The sequence below is a fragment of the Clupea harengus genome, chromosome 21 (genome assembly GCF_900700415.2).
Source record: "Clupea harengus chromosome 21, Ch_v2.0.2, whole genome shotgun sequence".
Taxonomy (NCBI): Eukaryota; Metazoa; Chordata; class Actinopteri; order Clupeiformes; family Clupeidae; genus Clupea; species Clupea harengus.
This window is the reverse complement of record NC_045172.1, coordinates 4517352-4544652: the sequence shown is the minus strand read 5'-3', so window position 1 is coordinate 4544652 and position 27301 is coordinate 4517352. Positions and strand designations below refer to the sequence as shown.

At 42.7% G+C, this 27301-nt stretch overlaps 2 protein-coding genes across 2 annotated transcripts; one reads left to right on the top strand and one right to left on the bottom strand.

Annotated features, from left to right (window-relative positions):
- The first annotated feature begins 6667 nt into the window (after nucleotides 1-6667).
- Nucleotides 6668-20102, top strand: LOC105894535 (protein FAM171B). Its single transcript, XM_012821052.3, has 8 exons — nucleotides 6668-7074; nucleotides 8327-8560; nucleotides 9710-9802; nucleotides 10013-10165; nucleotides 14987-15157; nucleotides 15444-15560; nucleotides 15825-15942; nucleotides 16626-20102. The coding sequence occupies exons 1-8, from the start codon at nucleotides 6861-6863 to the stop codon at nucleotides 17860-17862; spliced, it is 2337 nt and encodes a 778-aa protein (XP_012676506.2). The 5' UTR covers nucleotides 6668-6860; the 3' UTR covers nucleotides 17863-20102.
- Nucleotides 20103-20161: 59 nt separating this feature from the next.
- zswim2 (zinc finger, SWIM-type containing 2) lies at nucleotides 20162-24993 on the bottom strand. The gene is made up of 9 exons (XM_031559166.1): nucleotides 24592-24993; nucleotides 24424-24500; nucleotides 24284-24324; nucleotides 23956-24175; nucleotides 23558-23696; nucleotides 23242-23354; nucleotides 22728-22821; nucleotides 21864-21998; nucleotides 20162-21236 (listed from the first exon to the last, which is right to left on the bottom strand). The coding sequence occupies exons 1-9, from the start codon at nucleotides 24739-24741 to the stop codon at nucleotides 20574-20576; spliced, it is 1632 nt and encodes a 543-aa protein (XP_031415026.1). The 5' UTR covers nucleotides 24742-24993; the 3' UTR covers nucleotides 20162-20573.
- Between the last annotated feature and the right edge of the window lie 2308 nt (nucleotides 24994-27301).

Here is a 27301-nt window from a genome sequence, read left to right as displayed (position 1 = left end):
CACCTAATTAGGTCTGCCTGCTGACACGCTTTGACAGCCCTCAGAAGAGACAAAGGCCCTGCGGTCCTGTAGCTTTGCATGATTATTACCGCATTGACCGCACAAACAACACCACAGCTCACCTGAAGCTTAACTGGTGGTGCAAAAGTGCTAACATCAAAAAGGTCACGGGGCACAGACTGGGGAAAAACAACATGTGCCTTTCTTCCACTGCAAGTCACTTTGGATTCAAAAAGTTTGCTGAATGCATAAATACAAATGTACTCTTTGTGCTGCATACTGGTGTGCTGTGTCTAAAAGGATTCCCTCTCAAAGCTGTCAGCAGAGGCATCTGCTTCCAAACATACCATACACCATAAACAGGGTGAGCTTCATCCTGACACATCCTTGTGTTGCTATCATGACAGTAAAGCTATGTCAGCAGGAATAATTGCATGTCTTGAATTCTGTGAGTGCAGTTCCTAAATACTAAATGGAAACCAAAAGCTAAGTGTTATATGGACTGCATTTAAGTTCATGACTGACAGATTTCACATTTATTCCTGTTCATGAGAGCCTGTAATTTAACTTTTCTGACACCAAAAAAAAGAATTGATTACCATAGTCTGAAGAAATCTGTATCGTTTGGACCAAGAGGCACTTTATTTCACACTATCTTCCAGTTTATAATGACACATTTCCCTCTAGATTTACTGACGGGTCTATGAATCTATTGATTGATTGGTATTCATACTGCCATTCCCCCTAATGAGGCGCACTATCTACTCGGACACAAGTGCCCCCCCAGTTTCCTCCCACAGCATGCCCCTGCATGGGCTAATATGAATCACCTTAGTGGCCCAGAGCTCCACAGAACACTACCAGAACAACACGTTCCTATTTAACAGTCTGATCACAGTGCTGGGATCTCTCTAGCTACAAGGTTGCTGCTTCACTATATATTTTCAAATAAAGGGCTTTTCTTTTTATTTCTTTTTCTCCACAGATCACAATTCTTGGTAAAGAAATGTTCACAGGGTTGGTGTTGTGCGCACCATGGATATTCAAGGATATTAATTTGTTTTAGCTAGATTTTGGCGTACCTAGAGCCTGCATTGACAGGGCATGGGTGCAGCTGAAGAGGCCATACCAAACCAATGGGCCCAAGTAAAGCTGAAGATCCAGGTTGGACTGGCATTCGGTCATGGTTGCTATGGGGAAGTGTCAGTAATGCTTGGGCGTATCTTAAGGTGCATCTTGTGTTATCTCTGGTGTTGACATGTGTCCTGACCTATTGTGAGAACCTACTTAGATACTCAAATGTCTGTCTAAACAATCAGATTTCCTTCAATGAAAAAAAGTATCAAAAATTCAATAACAATGAATTTTACTGACACTATACTGATACTGATACTATATTAATAACAATACAATTAAATAACTGCATGCATTTTAATATTTGTATATCATTTGTAAATAGGGGTTATATAAACTATATAAATATAACCACATATTTTTAAACCTATATATAAAATACATGGTGATGGTCAGGGCCAAGGCTGGTGAATTATACTGTAATACTTCATATGAATAAATGAGTTAATATATATAGTCTGATCCATTGAGGCCTCCATTAGTACATTGTAAGTGAAATGAGGGGAAGTACCTCAGAGCAATCCTTGATTGGGTAAAATAAACTTCTGGGTTAGGCATCGTGGAGAGAGATTTTAGTACAGAGGCTTGGAGGCTGAAGGACTGAGCTAAATAAAAAATGGAACTCATAAAGGTTTTATGCAAGATTCCATCCATAACACAGTGTGGAGTTTTCGTGGTGTCATTCGTCGCCATGGAGAAGACGTTGGTGGCTTGGTAGTGTACTGACAACCTTTCACTGATATGTGGTGCCAACCCACTACTCTCCACCGCAGGCTCAACATTCCAAAGACAGTGTTCATCACTCTCATCAGCCAGTGTCCAGTGTCCAGTGTTCTGACCTTTCTCTAATACTGTTGCAAGCTATTCCGATCCCCTCTAGTTTTCACCGAATTCAAAACATGAAGCATTCGTGTTCAAGAGGATGTTTAGTAAAGTTTTAATTTTCATTTTAACATTAACTAGGTTAAGGAGTCATGTTAAGGAGAGCTTAGAGCGGTTGGAATGCAGAATCTTACCCCTGGGAACTCTCCAATAAATAGCACAAAGAATTAAACATCTTTTCCTGTGTATAACTGAAATTCAAAATGACCATGCCAGGCAACTTCTCTCCTTCCACCTCTTCTTATATATACCATATTGTACTATGTCATTGATACTGATGAAGTGGACATATAACTTGGCGTTCTCTTTGGCCGACCCCCCCAACCCCTCACCCCCTAACCTGGATAGCCTGTGGTCTGTGGCCTGTCTACTGAATTTCATGTTTACATTATTGGCAGTGGCAGTTTCTATCTTTCTTTCTTGATGTATTCATTTATTTATTTGTTTCTGACATTTTCTAAAATTCTGTTCCCAACCCGTATCTGTTCTCTCCCATATCGTAGGACCTTAACCTGCAAATGCTGATGGCTGTGACAACATTGTTCCTCATCACCATAACCTATAATTACATACCGTACACACATATAAGGCAACCTATCTCTGTCTACTCTGTCTATCTCCTGTCTTCCTCTTCTACTCTAGACTATCTCCACTGTGGGATGTCTTTCCACCCATTCCACCTGCAGAAGTCCTCTGCTTACAGCTGCATTCCCACCAAACTGTAATGCATAATCTTTACTCTGCTTATAGTACCTACTGTATGCCAGCCTATTTCCCCATAATATAATCAAATGTCATTGTTGATATAGTTTTCTGCTTTATTGCCCTGCTTATCCTTATAATAGTAATCTTATGAAGACACTATACCCAGTTTGTTCTACAACCAATTCTTTGAATGCTGGTTTTCTCAATTTGTATTGAGAAACTATTATGTAATTCTGTAATCCTTTCTGTAATCCTTTCTAGCTCTACCTCTCTACCTGTCCTTTTGAGCTAAAGCTCTGCTCGAGGTGTCTTCCTTACTCTGGGGGGTTCAGGCTCTGAGTTCTGTAAAGCACTGATAGACAATATCCATTGTTATTGGCGCTATATAAATACAATTGAATTTGAAGTTGAAGTTCTCAGTAAGTTCTGAATTTCTCAGTGGTAAGTTTCATTTAATTATTTATAGCCCTCTCTCATCTCCCCTTTTCCTCTCCTCGTGCCACCAAATAATATAATGAGTGACTGACACCTATGCCACTGAGGATCAGACGCTTGGCTACATCACCTTCTAGTAGTATGGTGCTTTTCAGTGCTGTAATACTGCCTAGTGTGCTGTGCTGCATGTGGTAGCAGTATTTCACATCCACCAAGGGTTGTCTTGATAAAAGAGTTGGGCCTTGTTTGGGACCCCACTGATCTCTTCCTCTTATCTACCCAAATATGGCCAGACTGTAGGTAAACATGGAAACTGCTCAGACCTTGTTTGTATTGTCATTTTTTGGTATCATCAAATTGTATCATTTACGGCATGTTCACGTCCTCCATTTTCTTTTCACGAGGCTTCCCAACAGTATTAGGCTTAGCAACCTTATGTTCTAGTTCCATGGGGGTCTTTGGTACAGTAACTGTGCTTTACTGGGCTGGGTGCTTCGTTATGCTCTGAGTCTTCACCGGGTCGCCGGTCGGAACTAATCGCAGCCATTATCTCACCATCTGTTTCATTTCCCTGGATGTTTTCTCAAGAGGGGGAAACAAATTACTTTGACAAAGTTTAATATGGCTCTGCGAGGAGGTAACCGAGAGAGAGGGAAGCAATTTGATGTGCACTGGCCGGGAAAAAAAACGAAACAAAAACAGGCTTTGTTGTGTCAAGGAAGATCATGTTCATTGTTCAGTCCTTAAAAAAACACATTACACAGCAGCAGTTTGTGTGGTCAGTTGATTTCTGAAGTAAAACAAAGAAGTGAAGAAACAAATTGGAGAAAAAAAACAGCGCACAGAAACAACTTCAGAGTTTGACTCTGTGGGAAATATGGTCGGGGAGGACGAATTCGTGACTGCAATGATGTGTCTGTAATGACAAGTATTCACAGCCCAGCTGCTTGGAGATAATGTCATTATTTGCTGAGCACCACCTCTGACATCTCTTTTGATAGACTCTTTGTTTATCGTCCAAATCCACTCTGCAAAGTACTGTCTCACAGTCTCACAGTGGTGTGTCGTCCCCAGATAAACAAAATAAAGAAAGAAAGAAACTCATTCAACAAAATCTTAGATAAGTTCCTGGACCAAGACCAAAGATGTTATTTATCAATTCTCGTTTTTTTTAATCAAAGTCAAACTGGTGCAGACTGGCAAGATGCATTCCACACACACACACACACACACACACACACACACACACACACACACACACACACACACACACACACACACACACACACACACAGACAGAGCCTACATTTCCATTACGGGAATTCAGACTTAAATTGGCTGAACACAGACTGGTGCCGGCAGCTATTGTGGAAGTGCAGCTGTAACCTGTAGCTGAGGAGCACGGTAAACAACAGACAAACAAGCTGCCATTGATTGAGTGCTTGGAACGACAGAAATAGATGTTCCACGAGCAGTCTCTCATCTTCACTGAACATCACAAGCCTGTCTTATCTGACGTGCATTTGTCAGGTGTTTTCACACACAAGCATTTCCTGCCCCCTCTGTTTTAGTGTCACAACACCTTCTTTGTGCACCTTTCGATTGAAGAAAACATTTTTGTTTGCTTTTATTCTTTTATTTATTTATTTCTTTTTATCATTTGTCCACAAAAAGGACATGCTGGCAGGTAGCCCACTGATTCACACCATGAAATCTATGCTTTTTTTCCCACTGCTATCCACAGGTGTCAATACTGTGCTTCTCGGCGGAGTGGAAGAGAACACAGCCACACACAGTAGCCTATTGTAACAGATGTATGCTTAAAGGGCACTGCAGGGTACCTGAAGCATGGGCTTTAATTAACCCCTGCTGAAAATCTGGGATTGATTATCACAGTGTTATACAATCATTTTTAGACTTGTATCAATACCATGTCCATTTTTCAAAGCTATTCACACAGTGTGCTTTACAAAAAAGCACGTGACCACATCAGTTAGGCTTTAATGCAAAATGCACTACAACCACCGAAACGGTTCATACTTCACATACTACAATATCTATGGTATAGTAGAACGAAAAGTGTGTAGATGCTTTTCAGTTCAGTAAGTGAAATAACACAACACAACAGAAGCTACGACCGTTAGACGTCTACTGTAGCCCTAATGCTAATCCATGATGTCCTATGTATTTGGAACCAATTTATTTTATGAATGTCACATTTACTACAATATTTTCCCTTGGCTAACAGTATATGCGTGTGTGTGTGTGTGTGTGTGTGTGTGTGTGTGTGTGTGTGTGTGTGTGTGTGTGTGTGTGTGTGTGTGCGTGTGTGTGTGTGTGTGTGTGTGTGTGTGTGTGTGTGTGTGTGTGTGTGCGTGTGTGTGTAGGCTTCTGATGGGTTTTTTTCAGTCATGGAAAGGATCGATGGATGGATGACAGACACATGCAGTATTTCCACCACTGTCTTTTGTTGTGAGCTTAACGTCCTAAACCACATGGACAATACGTTGTTAGATCCCATTATTATATGTGCTTGCTATTTCCCCCTTGTTGTTAAACCAGGGCTGTCTTCGCTGAACAGCATTAAGCTGTCCTCACAAAGACCCATTCAAGCCTATCTGCCTGCATCACAAGTAAATTATAAAAATTCCCATTCTGACACATTTGTCTGAGATTTGCATTTCTATAGTATTGGAAGGCTAAAGTTATCATATCATTAAATTACTCCCTATATAGGCAATGTGATGTATATTCAGACTTTTGTTTAAATTTGTCTCATTTGTTATTCAAATCAACCATTTGCCATTTGAATAATATGCTTCAACATCTGGGACAATTAATCATTTTGCTAGTAATTAGCGGATGGCATTCATAGACTCGCACGTACTCACTAACTAACTAACTGAATTAATTCATGCAGAACACACACATTGCACACACATATAGAATGGGAGAAAGAAAGAAAGCTGTTTCGCTAAACTTAGTAGATCTCAGTAACCTTTTTCGTTTCTTTGATTTGGCAGGTATGTGCTGCCATCTTCTGGCGTCATTGATAGTGCCTGTGTTGGGCCTACGTTTCGGATAGCCTCTAGGTATATTTCTGCATCTCCCATAGTTTCGCTCTATATGATAAAGCTAATGTTTTGGTTATAATAACATTGAGTCTACTGAACAAGAAAGATTTTCAGCCATCAATTCAAATATGTTTAAGAAACACCTATTGAGAGGTGACATCATAACACCATGATAAATGACATACCAGTAAAATATGTGTAGTTGTGTTGAAATAAGTTGATAGTTTCATACGCCTGATGTGTAGTTCTTCACACGCGTATATGATCATGATTTCATCATGCTGCAGTCGCTCATAAACTCGAATGATTGAACACAGTTACGCAAGGGCCTATGGGTGATTAAATCCACTCTGCAGCGGAATATTTAATTATTGCAACTTTCCCTATTCGCCAGCAGATGGCGAACAAGCATCAGATGATGTAACTCGCACCCCTCCTTCTCTTGCAAGTGAAAGCAACCAGCCACAACAGTGACGCCGTCGCTGATTTCCATGCGCGATTCACGTCGACCCGGCCACGTTAGAGCATCATGATGCGGGATCTCCCGAAGAATTAAGCGACGAAACCAATTTCCCCGTTCTCCGTCTCATTCCGTGCAGTTATGTCTAAGTGGCACTGCTGTATTGCGCGATGCCAGAGCTTTCAGCTTTCGTCCTCCTCTCGGTCTTGTTGATATCCTTCGAGGATGGGTACGTGAACAGGGCGGAGGGTGGTTTGGTCCCCCCTGGCCCTACCCCACCGTTGGAGGACAATGCCAGTCCCGCTGTTACAGATGGATCCGTCAGTAGACAGACGCTCAAGCCTCAAGAATATCAAGTTCACACGTCGCCCCTTATCCCATCAGGTTAGAGAACAAAACGTATTTTTTTTTTACTTGTTTCACAGCTTGTTTTAATTTTCATTTTTCCTTCTGTGAAAGATTTGAAATGCCTGGTCACTATCGCTCTTGAATCGTGTTTGCTTTTATGGAAAACCTCCAAACCTAGACATCTCCTACACCATAGCCTGCAAGAATAACAAAGGACCTTTAACCACAACACATAACATAAATCATCTTTATACAGCGATTATAAATGTATTAAATGTATTAAATGAACGCAGTCTGTTTATTAACGCAGATGGTATTTTATGCTGTTCAAATACATTATTTTGTAAATCATTGAGGGGTGTCCCTAGATAAACATAAGTAACATCACAAAATAAATAAATAATTAAAAGGTGGTAGCATGCTCTTGCCTCGACTAGGCCTCTATCAGTAACGTGGTCTCCGCATATCTCATTGATAACATAAACAGTGGAATGTAGTGAAATGGATTTGAGCTTTATTTTCAGGGATTATTGGATTGGCCATTGTGTCAAATGACATATTGTCTGTAATCCAGTCATATTAGCAAACATATGCTCCCTCATCACTTACTGTTCAATCACACATTGTTGTGAGTGTCTTTTGAAAGGCCTACTAATTACATGCAAAGCTAATTCACATTTATTTCATTGGATTTCTTTCTGTCATTATTGCTTATAGCTTTATATATTAGAGCAATATAGCAGATAATGCTACATGTTTTGTCACTGGCATTATGATATTCATCAAATAAACAATAATGTTTCAGCTGTATGAGATTTTGCAGTACAAGTGTATGAATCGTAGCCGATTAAAGAATCACATGAAAGGTATAAAGTATGTGTGTGCTGGAACCCCAGCTCAAAGCAATCTGGCATCTGGCTGGCTGTGTGTGCCCCTTTGATCTATTTTTAAACTCCCTGCTTGTGCTGGGGATCTCTGGTTTCATTACTATTTCATGTTCAGAGAAAGGTTATCGCAGGATTCTCCTGGGTACCTGAAAAACATGGCCATCCCTGTTGGGAACCCTGGTCTATCTCTGCTACAGGGAAACTGGTCTATCTCTGCTACAGGGAAACTGGTCTATCTCTGCTACAGACAGTACCTGATTCTAATAAGCATTCCATGTTGCAAACAAAAATATGTTATCCTACGGGAAAGCAGGATCAAGTTTGGATCGAACTCCACTCGTAACCATGGCAACAACCCTCACCCCCCAACCCCCACCCCTCCCCTCTCCTCTGATCTGCAGCCCCTCCTCTGGCCCTGAGAGTCTGGGTGAAGGATGCGTCCAGCCAGCGTTTCATCGGAGGGGCGTCGGTGGAGGTGTTTGTGAACGGCACCCGGTCCGTGTCAGCCTTAACACAGGGCAATGGCGAGGTGCTGCTCAAGGTGCCCTACGCGTTGGACCAGACCCTCAGCATTGTGGCCAGCATGGAGGGCTATGTACACAAGCAGCTGCCCTGGAAGACCACCAAGAGGCCCGGTAAGTACAGCAGAGGATTAAAGTCAGTCAGCAACTTAGTAAAGCCGCCACCCGCGCTTTGGAACATCTTTAAGTGACAAATACTTACATGCTATTCATGTTAATATGACCACTAATGAGAGGTAAACCATGTTTATTTGACAAATATTGACATATAACACATGTGCATGTGTCATTAACAAGTGATAAATGCTTTAAGAGTAGAATATGTGGTTTCTTGCGGACCCTTATGGTACAACTTTCCTGCAAATGGCGCTCTCTTTTGGAAATGATGACCCCGAGTATATTCAGTAGGCTATCCATCATCAGCTAGTTGAAGTACTATTGGCAGTGCTATAGCAGTTGAGTGGCTGCCAGGCTGAGAGTGAAGAGACACCTCTTTGTCATTGTGAATTACATGACACAGAAACACAGATGTCTTGGCCACTGGTGCTACTGCTCAGATTAAAATGTTGTTGCACTGCACTTTAGCCCCCCCCCCAAAACATCCTTCTGTTTCCCCTTGAGGCTCAGAAGCTTTTCTGGCCAAAATCCTTAGAATGAAGTCTTAAGACTAGTCCCAGCAATAATCTCTAGAGGAGCCATTGATTTACAGATAAATGGACTATCTTATACGTCTGTGTGTATCTTATGTAGAGAATAAATTAAGGATTAAATGGCAATTGTGTATTTATGGGATCAATATATATTTAATGCATTGTTTGGAGGTGTGGCACACTCCAATCAATATTCCCTAGAAATGCAGTTGTATGAGATTTCAGGGTGTCCATTCAGACCTTTCAATTATTTATGTGCTTTTGGGGGTGTGGTTGTCTAGGAGGGTGTCTAGTGCTTTCCTATTGGGTATGAAAGGCAGAGACAGACTGATAGCATCAGGGGGAGAGAGCTGAGAGATGGGGGTGCTTGGTGGTTCCACTCCTACTCAGCGTCGCCACCAAGTGTTACTCTTGTGCAATTGCATGTGTCTCATGTGTCACCCAGATGTCTTTTTGCCTGAAACCAAAAGCCAAAACATGAAGTCAGTTTGAACTCAATGACTAAACCATGTTTTTGTTTTCACATTTTTATGTTGACCTTTATTTTCTGTGTTATTATCATTAGTAGGAGATACTGGGATATAATTGTCATATGTTATGATTTTCATTTCAGTATTCTCCTCCGTGACTCTTGCTCTGCTGCCACAAACCCAAGGCAACATCTGGCTTTTTGAAGACTCTGTGCTGATTACCCAAAAAACATCTGGTATGTCATACTGTCCTCATCAGTGCATTTCAATGAAATATACAGTATTTCAAATGTATAGAGCATATTAAAATATACATCTGTTAAATAATTTCATACCATGTCATAACAGTAGTAAGATATATTTTGTATCATGCATATCAAATGCTTAACTTTTCCACTGGACCTCAAACTTGGTATCCCTTCTTTCCTGTCTTGTCCTGCTGACAGAATACACGTCCCCACCCAGTGTGCTGTTTCCCAAAAGCCTGCTGGAGCTTCCTGACAACACCAACATCTCCATGCTTACCGCCTACTTGACGGTGCCACCCGTGGACAAGGACTGCCACCTGTGCACAACCGGTCTCCTTAGCAACCGCTCAGGTGAGGACGCAGTGGGTAGTGAGCAAACGTATGCAGGCATCACTGGGGGCCAGTTAAATGTGAATCACTTAAGAGCTATGAAATGTTGTTGTTGAAAAGGAGCGAAAAGGAGAACAACTGAAATACATAAATAAATACATACATACAATAAATATATACATACATACATAAATACATACATACATACTGTTAAAGGTCGGGATAGCTTTGCGTCTTGAGCAAGATGTAATCTCAAAGAGGACTCAGGAGGTAGAAGATGGTCATAAAGATGAGCTTTATTTCACCCAACTAAGGCCATAAGGCAGTAAAAACAATGACAATAATAAATGAATATAAATTAAACTTTTCAAAAAGACGAATATCTAGGCATCATAGCCACAAACAAATGAGCAATAAACAGTCGACTATTAAGTAAAAAGGACCACATTTGCTAGTCCATGTGAGAGCTCCAAGACTTACGTCTTATTAAACGGTGGCTCTCTCGAAACAAAAAAAAAAAGGCACGTTTGAGTATCCTCGACAAGCACCTGTAATTGGCTCATGCCAATTAATAAATCACAGGTGTGTCGTAAGCAGGCGCCCATGCACCTGTGGCTCACAGCAGCCATACTTAAACAATTGGCTCATGACAGCCATAAACAAATGGACTACATCACGGTAGTAACTAGGCTCGGTGACGGCATAGCCGACACATAAGAAATCAGCCAAAATATTATAAATAATTTCGGGTCAACCCGGAAGTTAAAACTCGCGCGTATACGCGGTACATTCACTTAACAATCAGACTCACGACGGGACACTAAACTACGGTAGGACAACAGTATGAAATATGACAAAGTAGTGAGATTTTAACCTAAATAAACGGAACATTTGTGAGACAAGACATTGAATTGTGTGGTTATTTTAAACAGAATGACCAGGGCTGTAGTGGAGGGTAAACGCACGTAAACGCCGTTTACGCACCTCTGGAATTTTGGAAATAGCGTTTACGCACCTCTAAATATCGTTTACGCACCTGTAAGTGGCGTTTACGCACCTCAAAGTTCCATGGGCCTTGTATTCTGCCGTTGGAATAATACGAAACAAATTTGGTGTCATTTTAAAACACCTACATTTCAAATTGTTGAACATATAAACGCTGTAGTCTGAATCATTTTCATCTGCGCTGTATTATGGTCTGTGACCATCCAATCGGTGCCTTGGCTGCGACGGTGACACCAATCAGGATCCAGGAAGTAATGTCATCACATACACGTTTTGGATTAGCCTGCCTGCCTACCTGTTTGGAATGGATTAATAAACCATGGATATCAGGCGATTTTTGAAGTGACCATCAGTGCTCCCACTCCCACAGATGCCCGCAAAAGGCCTCAAGTGCAAAGCAAGACTGAAGAAGATCAATTCACGTTTTTAAATGTTGTTTTGGTTCGGACAACATCGCATTAAGACAGGGACAAACTCTATTAATAACGTGGTTGCAAATACGATGATGCAGGTAACAAGCCAGCCTTCCCGGTGCCATCTAAATATATAGGCCTAATAAAACGTCAATTATTTCAGCAATTGAAGATGCATGAGTAATTATCCTCACGCATATCGCTGTAGATTAGGCTAATTCATTGAAAATTGTAGACAGATTGTTTGCAAACCAGTTAGACATAGCTAAGTTAATTGCTAAGTGAAATGTTTTAGCTTAGCTATAGAATCTTCCATTGTCGCGGTCAAGGTCAAATATAAGTGTAGCAGAAAAGAAACAGCAGAACAAGCATAAACCCGAACCGGTGAGGCAAAGGTACTGTTTGCCTCCCCTCCGTGATTTTTATTTTTTATATCAGCTCATCAATACTAAGAAGGTTCTACGCATGCGCTGAGGGATTGCGCAATCTGGGATGAGGCAGAGCCTCCCCTGCCCGTACGTCTTAATATAGCAATTGTGTTGTTGTGTTGATATTGGAGGTTTCTCCAATGGTTAAAGAACAGGGGAAGTGTTTAATTGCAGCATGATTTCTTTTTATATTATACTTTTCAGCTGTAATACCCATGGCCTGTTTCCAGAGGCCTTACATTTTTTTAGGTCCGATAGAGGTCCTTTCTTTTGTCTCCCCCTCCACCCCCTTCATTGTTGTGAGGCCTACACATACTTTTCTTTACTGTTTTCTTGAAATTGAATTAACTACAAACACATGTATTCACTGTCATTGATTTAATATGACTTTAACTGATAACATAATGGAATATAGCCAGGACAGGCTTACAGAGTCGCGACGCTTTGTGTTGCGTTGCTTCGCGTCGAGGTCTGTCTGATCACAAAATTCATAGTTTACCCACCTCTAATTTTACCACTACAGCACTGAGAATGACGTGGATAACGAACATATAAACTGTACATGTACACGAACATCGAACATGCAAAACACACACACAAAACACCTGCACCCAGTCCACTAAAGCAGCAGCCTACAGGCTGCAGTGGCGGGTCACACAAGTGCCCCGTCACACATACATATATTCATACATACATATGTATATACTGTATATATACACACACACACACATATATATATACTTACAGTACATACATACATAGGTACGTAAATACATACAAACATACATACATACTTACATACAGGCAATGATATGTGTAATAGACCTATTGCTATGGTCAAACAAACTGGCTGTGGTGACATGGTCCAGGGAGACTGTTTGTCTTTGAAGATGGGTTCTTTTTTTAGAAGATCAAACAGGGTTTCATCTGAAATATTCAAGAATATGTCACATGGAATTTGCCTCACTTTGATATGCAACTGCACACACACACACACAGAGAGAGAGAGATAGACACACGCACACACACACTGTAGAGTGTGGATCGGGCCAAATTTTCTCTCTGAGCCCGTCCCGTGTCCGACAGAGTAGTGCCCGAGCCCGGCCCGAGCCAGACAGCCATTAAAATATTTTGTCCGAACCCGAGCCAGACGGAGTCAATGTCTCAACTGTTCATACTAATGACACATTTACGTATGTTTTTTATGAATAGCCTGCCTTTATTAAACTCAGGCATCGACGAGGGCACTAACTCACACAAACAAGGGCCGTTAAATGCACAGGCGCGCACAAGAAGCCCATAAGCACAGGCTACTGAATTGAAATTTTTCACATTGCAAAAAGCCCAGCCTAACGAAATGAAATGGTACACAATAAACACGCCAGGCCTCTGCTAAATATTATTATGCATCAATAAGAAAACGGGCATCAACAGATAAATGCACTCGCTCACACAAACAAGCGCTGTTAAACGCACAAGTGAGCACATGGCGCTGCAGGGCGGAATTCCCCGTCCGCTTACTATCATATTTCATTACAACTTTACACTTCTTACACTGGACATATCCAATAGCCTCATTAGTATCCGCATTGACTACTAGGCAGAAATATCTCCATACAGTAGATTTCCCTTCGTTTTGTATTATTTTAAACTCTCAGATGACAGTTTCTTTTTAACTTCTTCCATGATGCCAGTTTGCCGCCTGTAATCGCGTTGTCACAGCTAGGACATAAACATATTCCCGTACACAGGAAGAAGGCTGTTATCATAAATGTGGTTTATTTGGCTGAACCCGGCCCGGCCCGTCGGGTCCTGTCGGGTTCCGACGGGCCCGGGTCGGGTATCCAACCTCTAACACACACACATACACACACACACACACACATACACATAGACACACACACACACAAACACGCACACACACGCATACACATAGACACACACACCCACACACACACACACACACAAACACCATGTACACTACAGGAAGAAAAACATTGGTGTTTGTGGTTGGATTCTGGGCTATGTGAAGGGTTGGCTACTACATACCAGCATATTAAGATGTTAAGGGAGTCTATTTCTAAATGATTTTCCCCTTAATACAAAATAAGGGGTATTAAAATACACACAATCAAAGAAATCTGAAGAATTGGAGTCTGAGAAAAGAGAAGATAAGTCTGAGACACCGCCAGCGGGATACCTGTGGTAATTAGTGTCAGTCAGTAATGCAAGCACTTCAGGCAGCTGTGTGTAGAGGCCTCACTCAAGTGTCTCTCTGGTTACGTGTTGTTTGGAGGGCTATGGGGTGGGGGAGCTCTCTCACGGTGCTTCATGTTGACCCGGAGGTGTGAAGTCAGACAAACGGATCACCACTCGGTGTAAATGCACTCGTCAGTGTTTTTACAGCTTGAGTCCCTCTCCTAACCTCTGCTAAGGTTTCTAGGTGTAGCTGCTAGAGCAGGTTGTGACAGCTTGGCGGGATTGAAATATTCAACAAATATCACTTGCAATGTTAATTCAATACGTCAATGTGACATATGTCAAGACTGTGAAATAATATTAAACAATGTCACCTCGCAGTAGGAGTACTGCAGACCTATAGTTAAAATAAACAGCAGTGGAAACCAGGGTTGGATATTTGTCACGCCTTGTGTTTCATAGCCTTTGCTACAGTAGGACTCTATTCTGTACTGTGTGTCACTGAACAATGGAGAGTAGGACAGGATATTGCTACTTTTTACTTACATTAAAAATGGGGTTAGAAAAGTGATTATGAGTGTCTTAATCAAGAGTACTAGTGATATTTATTAGTTTTTTTTATCACATTATCTATTTCAAAGTGTCATATAAAATAACTGATACCAGGCAACAGAATCTGTATGGCAACAGAATCTCGGGACAACAAATGAAATTCCAACATCGTTTTCATCAAGACTTCATCAAGCACACGGGCAGTTTGCTTCTGAAATGTAAAACACTGTTGTGTCTGTCCTCAGGCTTTAGGAGTGTGAGGCTCAGTCCGGTGGCCGGGATCAGCACTCAGCTTCTGGCCAATGGGAGAGAGCTTCCGGTCAGAGGGCCAATCCAGATCACCGTGCCTCTGCCCCACAGCACCCACTGGCGGGCGTCCAACTCCATACCCGCCTGGGCTTTTGACAGGAAGACAGGTAAGGAGAGAGATACTGTTTGTACTTTTTCTGTTATAAATACCAGTGAAACCCATAAATAAGACTTACTTTGAGAGGTATTGAGTTTTTTTTACCCACTCTCAGAATTGGACTCCACAAGGCTCATAATTTGCCGGTATAAGCCTTTATAATGTGAGTCTCACTTGAGCCATTTTGGGATGAGACAGAATTTTGACACGGAACAACCTGTCCAACCACAAGGCAAACGCTGAGTGTAAGTTTAACATTGAACTTCTGACATTAACAGACACATTCTTCTCCTCAGGCACTTGGCTGAATAAAGGTCTGGGGACGGTGAAAAGAGACGGGGATGCTCTCGTCTGGACATACGGGGCGTCTCAACTCGGAGACTGGCTCGCTGCACCCATACCCTCCCACAATGGTGAGTCTGTCTCCCAAACACTCCTGGATAGTTGACAATAGCTGCCCATGTAAATCAGCTGATTTACTGCTATAATCCTCTGCACTGCCTCTTCAAATTGAAGAGATGAACAATATAATACCATTCATTATATTGTTTCCACACAGCTGCCTTCGCCTCTAGGGGGCGCTATGCTGCTGCCTTTTTTTTACTGAAAGCAGCGTCGGATGTGTTCTCTTACTGTCTGCCCAGTAACTGGATTTGTTTTGTTTGGGGAAAATGTAGGTTACACAGGCCACTCTCTGGACTACATCTCATATCACACGTTCCTCCTCACGGGCTCCCTGGGAGGAACCCTGCTCATTGCCATTGGCCTTTTGTCTGTGCTCTTGTGTCACTGTAGGTAAGTGACATTCTCCCGTCATTCTCACACCTCATTGTTTATGTCATATGATTTATGACGTGCTGTGTGATAAACAATATGAATATTGATTAATGTCGCTGCTTTCCTTTTTGCTTTCCTTATTGCTCAGGGGGGAAAAAATCATTTTGTGAAAAAAAATCGTTTGTGAGGTATTTAACTATATGGCAATTATCATTAGTGTACAAATGATCTCATTTTATCATTAATCTACTAACGCTTTCAATATGTTATAGTCTGTCTTTTTTGTAAATGTATGAATCTGTCTACAGCTTTTATTACCTGTCTTTATGGAAAGAGCATAGTGTACAAAGTTTCTGAAATTCACAGTTAATCCAGTTGCATTTCACATTGTACGACCCAGTGACCCACGTTTAAAGTCATCAGGTTCTAGTATTTCCATATGTCAACTACTGATCATATAGACAGATCCTTCAATCAAATCATTCAGTCATTCCAACGTCTGAACAAAACTGCTAAAACTAAGGACTGAACTGAAATTGTAGTAAAGTACACAAGAAATGTACAGTCATTCAGTAGTGACATGGAAGGCCTTTTTCTGGGCTGCCAGTGTCCTAGTTCTGCACCCGATGTACCCTGTGCTCCAGTCCTCCATCCATGGTGGTGATCACAGAAAGTATAAATCTAGATTTTTTTCTCTGCAGACGCTCTTCACGAGCGGTGGTGAGGAGGCAGAACTCCTCCAGAGTGGTCCTGCATAGGGACCAGACAACATCCACCAGCTGCGATGGAGATGAGGTGTCACTGTATCCCCACGACGACCGGACCTTCTCGCTGGCCACCATGGCACAGCGTAACGCCTCCACCACGCCCAGGCACCAGGCCAACTACAACATCTACGTGGAGGATGTCGGCCACCCGTTCAAACTGTACGAGAACGTCGCCAGCATGGGACAAGAGAGTGGCATGCCAACGATGCCATCGGTCTACGTCAACAGCGAGGAGGTGGCGAGGCTGCTGTCTGACCAGAACCGGATGGCCCCGGGCGCCGGTGAGAACTTGTTCAGAGACAAGCTTTTCCACATTTACAACCAGCCAATGGCCGTTGTCCCAGCACCAGATCTCTTTGCCAGCCATCCACCACCACCACAGGCAGAGCCCTCAGGCTGCAGGTCAGCCACATTCCCGAGAAATGGGGCAGAACATGGAACACAGTCGGAGCGCAACTTAAAGGATAGTTTCACTCAGACGCTTCCCAAGAACGCCCCACAGGACAGTGACGAGCAGCCGGTTCTGGAGGGCGCTCAGGGTTCGTCTGTCAACGCCGGAGTCTGGGGCCGCTACAACCACCTCCTGGAGTCAGTCTCCGTGCCAGGAACTCTGAACGAGGCAGTAGGGATGGGGCCCTTCCGGGCCGAGCTCCAGGGTATCTCAGAACAGACCCTGGTAGAGCTTTCCAAAGCTAAGCCATCACCCCACCCGCCTAGAGCCTGGTTCGTCTCTCTGGATGGCAAGCCTGCCGCCCATGTGCGTCATTCAGTCATCGAGATCCAAGGTCGTCGTCGCCCTGGCAGTAGCAACGACACCAGCTTGGACTCGGGGGTGGACATGAACGAGCACCAGCAACCTCTTCTGAAAGTGGAGCGTGAGGGTCCATCTCTCCCAGCCATGCCCAGAGCAGGCAGGCCTCTTGGCCACGAGGAGCCTGACCTAAGCAGCAGTGAAATCGGAAGCCCCGAGGACGGAGCCATGAGGCACACCTTGGAAAGTAGCAGTGCAGCCTTGGCCAGCCTGTCGGAGGAGAGGGACATGGGGGATACATCAAGTGAGTCCAGAGGCACCCCGCCACCTCGACGGCCTAGGAAGATCCGAGACAAAGGCAGGCCAGACAAAAAGAGTGGTCGACATGTCCGTGAGGGAAGGCCTCAAATGAAACGCTAAGTTGAGCTAAAGGTCTGTCAAGCTGTAAACGAAACCAGGCTTTTGCCATCTGAGCACAAGCATCTGTTTGTTATCAGTCTGCCATGTTATGTCACATGGCATTATGAAATGCATCTCAAACAATATGACCAAATTTAGTATTTCTACAGTTTGGAGAACATATTTATTAAATGTGAAATGATAAAAAGGTTGCGGAGGGAAAAAAGCTTTTATTCATGCCATTGATTTGCTGTTTCTGACAGATGTGGTTCCATCACTTTGCTCTTGTTATGAGAAAGCACAGCCTAACCTGCTTTTTTCTACTGTTCAAAGCTCTCAGTGCAAACACACCCGTTGCAACATGTCCAAAATCAATCCAGACACTGAACATATTTATATCAAAAAGCACACCAAGGACAGGAAGTAAATTGAGTCTGCATAAGAATTAAGCCACTAAGCATTGATTTACCACAACAACACAAGGGAATGGGGCAAGAGCTTTGATTTCGCACTGCCTGTTTACTTGATGAGTTGTGTGTACTGAGCTGAGTGCTGTCCATTTGGATTTTTGTTGTTGTCAGTGGTGACTTTTGATGCTTGTTGCATTGTACAAAACCAAGAACCAGCTGTGATGCTTTGCCTATGGGTCTGTCAGAGATTTCAAGGACTGTCATTTTTGTAAAGTCTCTTTGTGTGATTACTAAGGCATTTAAGCTCCTGGTAAAATTGCAAGTATAGTTTGTGCCAAATTTAGAATGCCACTACTCAAGCTTAATATAAAAAAAGAACAAACACAAATTTATGAACCGGTGTACCAAACACTTGCAGAAACAAGAATTGTCTATTTTGTTATCAAGTCAAGCTCAACTGGATTTTCCAGAAACTGCCACTCAGAGAGAGAGAGAGAGAGATAGAGAGAGAGAGCGATAGAGAGAGAGTGTGAGAGCAAGAGGACAAGCACTGCAGGTTATGACAGCAAGCTGCAGTTGTTTGGAATTGCAGAAGCCTCGCTGGTCAAACATGACGTTTGTCCGAAGCTATGTGTGTATAGCGGTTGTACAAAATGTGCATGCGTTCGCCGTGTCTGTCTTTGTATGCCTCGTTGATGATGTGAGAATGTTCGCAAGCGTGACGTCTCAGGTGAGATGTGTTATCTCAACCCAAGGCCTTCACCAAAAAACACTTAATATCCAAATCAAGCTTCGCTAGTCATCTACCATGTGCATTTAGCTTGTCACTTATCATGTGGTTGTGGACAAAGTGATTGTTATGTGTACGGTTTACTTCGCTTAAAAAAAAAAGATAACTTATAATACCTTATGACTCATTTTTTGTTGTTTATTATCATATGTATGAAAAGTCATCCAAAGTAGAAAACATTTCAAACCATGTATCAAGCTGGACTGGAACAAGCTCGATCGATAAACAGACTGAACATTACCATTTTAGTGCAACACACATTGATAGAAAGACAGCAATGAACACTGTGTGAGCTAAACTAGTCCCTGCTTTGAAACTCAAGCGCAAGTAAACCTTCTCCCCTTCCCCCTCCCACCAAACACATGTACAGGCACTGCCTTAGTAAAGACTGTGTTGATAGGTAGGTAGACATGCCTCGTTCTGATCTTGTGCTCCACATATGTCTCCTCCCATCTTTTTCCTTTATGTGTATATACTTTGATAGCTCTGATAATGAAAGGAGATTTTTCCATAAATTCTGCAAAAAAATACTGTGAATTGAAATTGCTGAACCTGCTTCCTAAACTTCATACATTTTCAGCAAAAGTCAGAAAAAAACAAGACTTACAACTCACGTCAACTATGGAAACCAAGAATCCTGGGATAATTTATGTGCGTTCTACATAAGGTCGATGTACTAATTAGTGAATGGGGGCTGCTCTACAGAAAGCACTTATTTCTGTATTTTGGGCCAAAAGTAAAATCCCATTATTTGACCCTACCCTCCCCTGAAACACAGTTGATTATCAAACTTTGGATGATGTGTGAACAAGAGAAAATGAGATGCATGATTGTATAACGTGAAGGTAGTGTCTACTGAATGTGCTCCAGTTATCATCACTTGATTGTAAGATATTTTGTCCGACCTATTTATGTGTTTATTTATTCATACATTTAGGTAAATCACACGACGCCTCTGTCAAAGTAGTTTGTGCAACGATGATCGTACATTTCTTGTATGTTTCACTTCTGCCTTTTGTGTATTGTTCCATTTGACATTAATAAAGTCACAAGCTAAATAACTCAGTCGATTCTGTTTGGTTCTTAGTCATCATGAGGGTTCACTGAATAACTAGATAATAGATGTGTTATAACCTTTACTTTATATGAGTAAAGCATTAATAGCACATGTATGTTCTTATCTTATTCTTAAGTAATAATGTTGCTATTTGATAAATGATGCACCTGCTACACCTGCTACCATCAGTGTGAACAACTCCCTCAGTCTCTTCACAGTATATCTTTATTTTTTCATAACCACAATTAAGTCATTCAAGACATACATGTCCACTGTTTATGGTGTAATATATAATATATAACACATATATATATATATACTGTATGTGTGTTTTGTTGTCTGATAACAGGTTGCTTTAGTTAACAAACACATATGGTTATAGTCACATTTCACATTGCTCACATTTCATGGACGTATATCCCAACTGTAGGGATATCAATATGCAGGCAGACAGACACACCCACTCAGGCCTCCTCTAGTTCTTCTGTGGATTGGGGCTGCTGATGTACACACCCGTCATCCTCAGTGTCAGCTCTCTCACCTGCCCACTGCCCGAGCCACTGGGTCCCACGGACCTCACCTTCCTCAAAGGTCTGATCCTGCGGGGCACCGCGTTCCCTGGTGAATGGAGCACACTACCGAGGGGGCTCACGCCGACGTACAGTCCAGCGTGGGTGTCACCTGACTGGGGCTCGAGAACTGCTGCTGCTGCCGCCAGCCTTGGGTCACGTTGCTGGAGCACGATGGGATGAGCTGCTCTAAAGCCACTTCTCTTCACCGACAGGCCTGTGCGTGGTGCATGGGGCCGTGGCTGGTCGATACGCACGCTGAAGATGGTCAGATCCTGGAAGCTAGGCGAGGGCCGTACCGTAGGGTGAGGCCACGGCGCGGACGGACAGACGGACGAGTCGACAAGCGTGACGGGCATCAGGTCAGTAGTCCTCTCTTTGAGCCCGACACCGGGGATGAAGAGGTCCTTACACTGGTCATCAGGGAGTTTGCCACGCATGGCGGCGGACACAGGCAGGGTTAGGGTGGACACAGAGACACCCCACGTCAGAGGGTTGTAAATCACATGCCAGTCCAGGGGACAGCAGTTGGACTGTCGGACCCACACATCGACGCAGTCCTTATGGAACTAAGGAGAACAGACACACCACTTATGGTCATTTCACAACAGACACCATTTGGTGAGACAGTTCCTTCACTGATTTGCCACCAACAGAAGGCTATTCTAGTATATCCATTTACATTTACATTTAGTCATTTAGCAGACATACAAGGAATTTGCATTTATACATCAGGAGCAGTAACCGGTTCAGTGTCTTGCTCAAGGACACACTTGGTAAGGAGGAGTGGGGAATCGACCTATCGCTAGCAACCTTCCAGCCTTCCGATTACTAAACGACTCCTCTACCTCCTGTACCACTGTCGCCCACATATCCATATGCGTGCCATGTATTGAACCAATTGAAACACTACCAGTTATACTCTCCATGTGGCCTAGACTGGCCCTACACAGATTCAACAAGGTCAACTAACTTCAACCGCTCCTCCACCAGGCTGAGCAATATGACTGTTAAGTGAATTAAACAGAGCATATATTGAGGGAGATCAAGAACCATTCACCTTGAATCTGTACTCCTTTAAATGTTGTTATTATAGAATTATAAAGAGTGCAGTGGACATTCCGATTCTTAGGGCGGCTTAGATATCCGGAACCGTATGTCATACCATGCCGTATTTCCCTATCTATGGTCTGTACCTTATGGTGGCAGGGCAGACGTCTGACCTGCTGGCCCAGCTGGAAGCCCCTGAGGCAGATACGACACTGCATACCCGCTTCCAGCAGCCTGCTGCCCTGCCGAACCCTCACCAGGGGCAGGGCTGTCAGAACAGCCTGCGGGACAGGCTCAGACTTCAGCACTAAAACACTGCAGTACACACACACACAAACACACACACACACACACACACACACACACACACACACACACACACACACACACACACACACACACACACACACCACAAGTGGCACCAGTAACACAACCATTTTGGCTCAAGGATACAGAGCGCAGAGTACAACTATATAGCATTTTCAGGACGCACAGGTGCAACCTGGACCCTACCTGAAATATAATTTACTTTAGATAAACATGGGCATTTCTTGAGTACCAAATTAACTCAAAATGTTTGACAGTGGAGACTTACCCACTGTCCAGTAGCAGAGAGTCACTCGCTTCCCCTTTGGTTTTGCTCTCCTCTGAAAACTGCTGCATTTGCACCCATGGATTGGACCTTTTCTTGGAGAGACAATCTTCAGCTTCAGTCAAGAATGTCTGTGCTACTACATTCATAACTATTTGAATCAATTCTACAGCGCTTTCTGAAAACACACAGCAGGGCATGACTGAGCTCTTTAAAGAAAACTGTCAAAACAGTATACTGAATAACAAGCCAGGCAAGGCAAGGCAAGTTTATTTATATAGCTCAATTCACAATTGGAAATTCCAAGTGCTTTACAAATAAGCAGATAAAACACAGAACAATAAGAGATTAAAAAGGTTACAAGTATGTTTAAGTGTTCGTAAATGCATTAAACAAGGAGCATTCTTGAAACTCTTACCAGGCGGATGCCAAACACATGGTTCACATGCTTCAGATGGAAACCCCTCTTCATGCAGTCCTCACAGAGGTGATAGAACCTACAGCTGCTACACCTTGTCCAAAAAATAGATTAGAACAACTCTGCAGCTATTTCTGATGTACACATACACGTTATCAATCATACGTACGTATTCCCTCACTAACAGACATGTGTAACCTGCGTTGTGTGAAGAACAGACTCAAAGCTGCACCTTTGGACATGGGAGGGGGGCATGCTAGCATAGGGGCTAAAACCCATGAGCACTAGCGTCTGTCGCCACCATTACACTGACAGCTGTTGTAAGTTTGCATTATAGGTGGATGGGTGTATCTCAGAGAGGGCCTCTTGATGTAGAAAAACAGATGACTCATCATTTTAGACATATAGCTGACTCATCCTTTTAACCAGACTGATTCATTATTTCAACCTTGTGGTTTAACTTAGTTCAGTCAGTTGACAAGAGATGGCAATCAAGGTGGTTGATTGGACTTACCTATAGCACTTGCCAATAATGGGTAAGATTCTGCAGTTGTTGCAAAGGACTCCAAGGTGTTTGTTCAGAGGCTCCCTCTCTGATGAAGTCTGAAGCTTATTCGCATTCCTCACCTGTTATAAGATACACACATTCTGGTATGCTTGCCTTTCTATGAGTCATGAGAGAATTTAAAAAAAGAAGATGTGTACATAACTTAGAGAGAAAGTTCTCTCCATACAAGGTTACAACAGAATAACTGAATTATGCTTAAGGCTTATCACAGTAAGTGATTACAAATAGTTTTTCTAATATAACAGGACCACATTTTCCCCACCTGTTCCAAAAGCAGTTTCATGGGCCCAAAGTCTTCTCTACAGAGAGGACACTTCACCGTGGTGTCCGAGTCCGACCTGTTCTGGTGGTCTGCCCATACCTTCATGCAGGAGATGTGAATATTGTTGCCACATCCAAACCTGAGAAAAGACATCCCTCAGCACTTAACAAAGTGGAGACAGAAATGCAACTGCTGATGATATCCAAGGGCAGTTCAGATAAGAAACACATCACTAATACCCTATGCATTGCCATAAATAATCGGTTTGGTCAGATGTATATTTGCATTTATTAATTTAGTAGTTTACTCTTTAGGTTCCTTAACTTTTATTCACGTATTTATGATATTTCATATGACTGCCTAATGCTTGTTACTGTAAGCACAGTGATGACAGTAACCTGCAGTGAGCCACTGGTAGACGTTTACTAAGAAGCTCCTCTTGGCAGATGGGACACACGTCGTCTTCTCCAATGTCCTTCTGCCAAAGGCTGCCGTCCTCCTTGGCCAAGTCCTGGGGCTCTGGGGGAAGCTGCACTTTAGGACGGGGAGTCGTCACTCTGTGAAGGCCCTGCAGTAACTCCAAGATCTGTCTCTCCACAAGACCCAACTGAAAACAATCTGACAGAGTATGTCAAACACATTAAATGAAACAGAGACTTTGGTTGAAGTGGAAGAATAAAGCACATAACACAACTAATTACAGGTATTGGACATAGGCCTACTTACAGTCGTGATCTCTGGGTAATCTAAATTTTCGCATCAAAATCCTGAAATGAGAGGTCATGTTATGTTAAATGAATCTAATTATTTCTTTAAATTCTAATCTGTGGCCTGGGTTATTCAACTGCAACATTAGTTACATTTACCAACAAATGTGTTTGCAGAGTTCCTTCTCTTTCTGGAAAGCAGGACAGGAACATGTATGTGGATCTCCCAGACATACCTGTCAAGACGCAAGAAAGTAGACTACTTGCAGAGATGACACATCACAGAGCAGAATAGAACAGGCATGTGTACTAGCTTTTTTGTCTTACTTTGAAGTTTTTTACTCCCTCATTCTCTTTCAGCAAAAATCCTGTCGGTCCAAAGTCTTTCAGGATAAAAATGGTTGTGTTGAGAGCTTGGTCCTGATGCCAATTTATTGCATCGCTGACGGTCTTTCTCCACACCGTTTTGCGAAACATGACAAATGTTAAGCCAGCAAGACCTATCACTTCGTTTACTTCCCTCTGAAAGCTGCAAACTATGGATTAATCTCTATGCAAGTATACGTCATTCCCCTCTACAGTAATTTCGATTGAATGCAGGTTTAATCAAGGTGGTTATAATCGACTCTGTTATTATGAACGCCATTTTAAGTTTCAGTTAGATTTAACATTAGATAGCTACTCCTGCTGTCTTGCTAAGAAGTCTGAAGAACTTTAACCGCGTACCGATCTGGGAAGTGAGTTTTGTCTGTTGCTATAGTGATAACATATGGTATTAGTTACTTATTTATAATGTACCGTTTCTTACCGCCAGGTGGTGCTGTTGTACAACTTGTTAACACTGATGTTGTCAAACGAATGGCTGCAGTGGTTTGTAGTGTGGACTACTGTTGGTATCCTCTGTATTAGCTACCGTCATTACGAATGAAAACGCTACGAGACTAATACAGTTGTCATAATGATTAAAAACCGATGATCTGAGTGGAAATATTCTGCTGACAATGTTTGTTTTGTTTAGGATTCCATCATTTCATGTTAACAATAATATTGCATTTTATCCCTTAAACTACAATTTATTTGTTGATGTTTTCATTGGTGATGTTTACATAATTTGTTATAGGCTTTCTAAACATCTTTCAACAAAGTTCTTCAACATATTTATTCAAACGGTGTTGAACACTGTAGGAACATGGATCTACAGGCCTCTCATGTTAAGGCATCTATCAAGAGATGAATTTGAGCTCCACCTTGATGGTAAAGCCTACAGTTTTCAAAGCTTTGCTTGGTTGAATTGGCCTACCTGATATTGATCACTAAGTATGACTATTGCGTTGCCAACTACTTTGATGTAAATCTGGGTCACAAACGAGCACGAGATGCAGACTTTGGCAAGGTAGAATCAGAGGAAAAGACATAGGTTTGGAATCAACCTAAATTGAAATTTCCTGTCCTGGAGTAGTTCCCCCTCCTGTGCTCTGGTTCATATTAACTCTTGAACTGTGGGAGGTCGTAAACAGCACACATAAGATGCGCACATGAGAGGTCCGGGGCTCCAGTATCTCCGCTCCATTGGGGATGCCTCAGCGCCTGGGGAGCAGAAAGGCAGACACATTTACGTCACTACCAATGAGATACATGTGCGCTAGTGTTGTAAGAGTACCCCTCACCACTAAATTACACAATCCAACAGATGACTGGCCTAAACAAAACAGTTTATTTCCGTGGACTCCAGCCAGGCAAGTCAGAGATGGTCTTGAAACGACATTGGCTCTTGAATCATGTTTAGCTGTTTTTTTCTCTCTTTTGTTTGCTTTATTGAACAAGGCCTCCCTGTTTCATTTCCTTAGCTCTGAACCTGTTTGTTTGTGTGTTTGTGTGTGTGTGTCTGTCTGTCTGTGTGTGTGTGTGTGTGTGTGTGTGTGTGTGTGTGTGTGTGTGTGTGTGTGTGTGTGTGTGTGTGTGTGCGTTAGGAAACTCTCTTCATCAGCAACAGCCTACCATACATGCATGACCAGATTTGGCAGCCAAGTTGACTGCTATGCTGCTCTCATACCTTCTTCTGTTTTCTTTTCCTCTCTTTTTTTCTGGAAGATTTACAGATTTACAAAACACTTCATTAGTCATTTTCTTTCTGCTGTTTACAGTGGGTCTGTGTGTTTCCTTTCTCTCGAGTGTGGTGGGTGGTACAATATGGCAAGGCGTTATTCATATTAAGGGATTTTAATATTCTCGTATTCACTTTCCAAATTTCCCATCACGCACCAAGTGCTCACGGTCTGAAATCTGCAAGTGAGCCGCCAGTTTAACTTAGGAGTATGTGCTCATTCTCAACAATCAAATTAAACAAGACCAAAAGAATCTTAAAAAAATTAAACCACTTTGCATAAATCACGCTCGAGAGGAAGTCCCAAGCATTTCTTAAGACCGTTCCTTAATCTGTGTGCTCAGACAGAAACAGTCAGCCCGTGGTCGGGGGTGACGTCTGCGTGTGCGACGTGTGCAATGATTAACAGTTTTTCATACCACTTTTGCAGAGTCCACCCTTCCCGACGAAACTTTGCAATGGCTGACGTCATCTAAACATCTGTTGACCCGAGCATCATAATTCACATATCATCTCAACCACTTCACATTGACAACACCCAGCTTTACAGCCCGTGAACTGCTCTTTCCCATGCTTGTACGGCTGACTTTCATCTGTCCAACACATTGCCCCTACAAAACCAACCCCCCCGCCCCAGTGTGGAGATTTGTCCTGTTCAGGACTGAAACAATCACTCTGAATTAATTTATCCAGGATAGTTAATGGCGTGTAACTTCAAACACAACAAACCGCAACTGCCTAACCCCTTGACAGGACTTGAAACAGGCTAAGAGTGTGGAGTTGGGGGGAGATGGGGGGTAGGCCTGAAGTCAGCTTGTGCTGAGATTCTCCAAGCTGAAACGGGGCAACAGCTGGCAGATTAGGAGCAAATGTGCCATGGAAAGCCAACAGAGGGCTGGGCACTGAGTGCATGTCCTGAAGCTTTGATCTTTA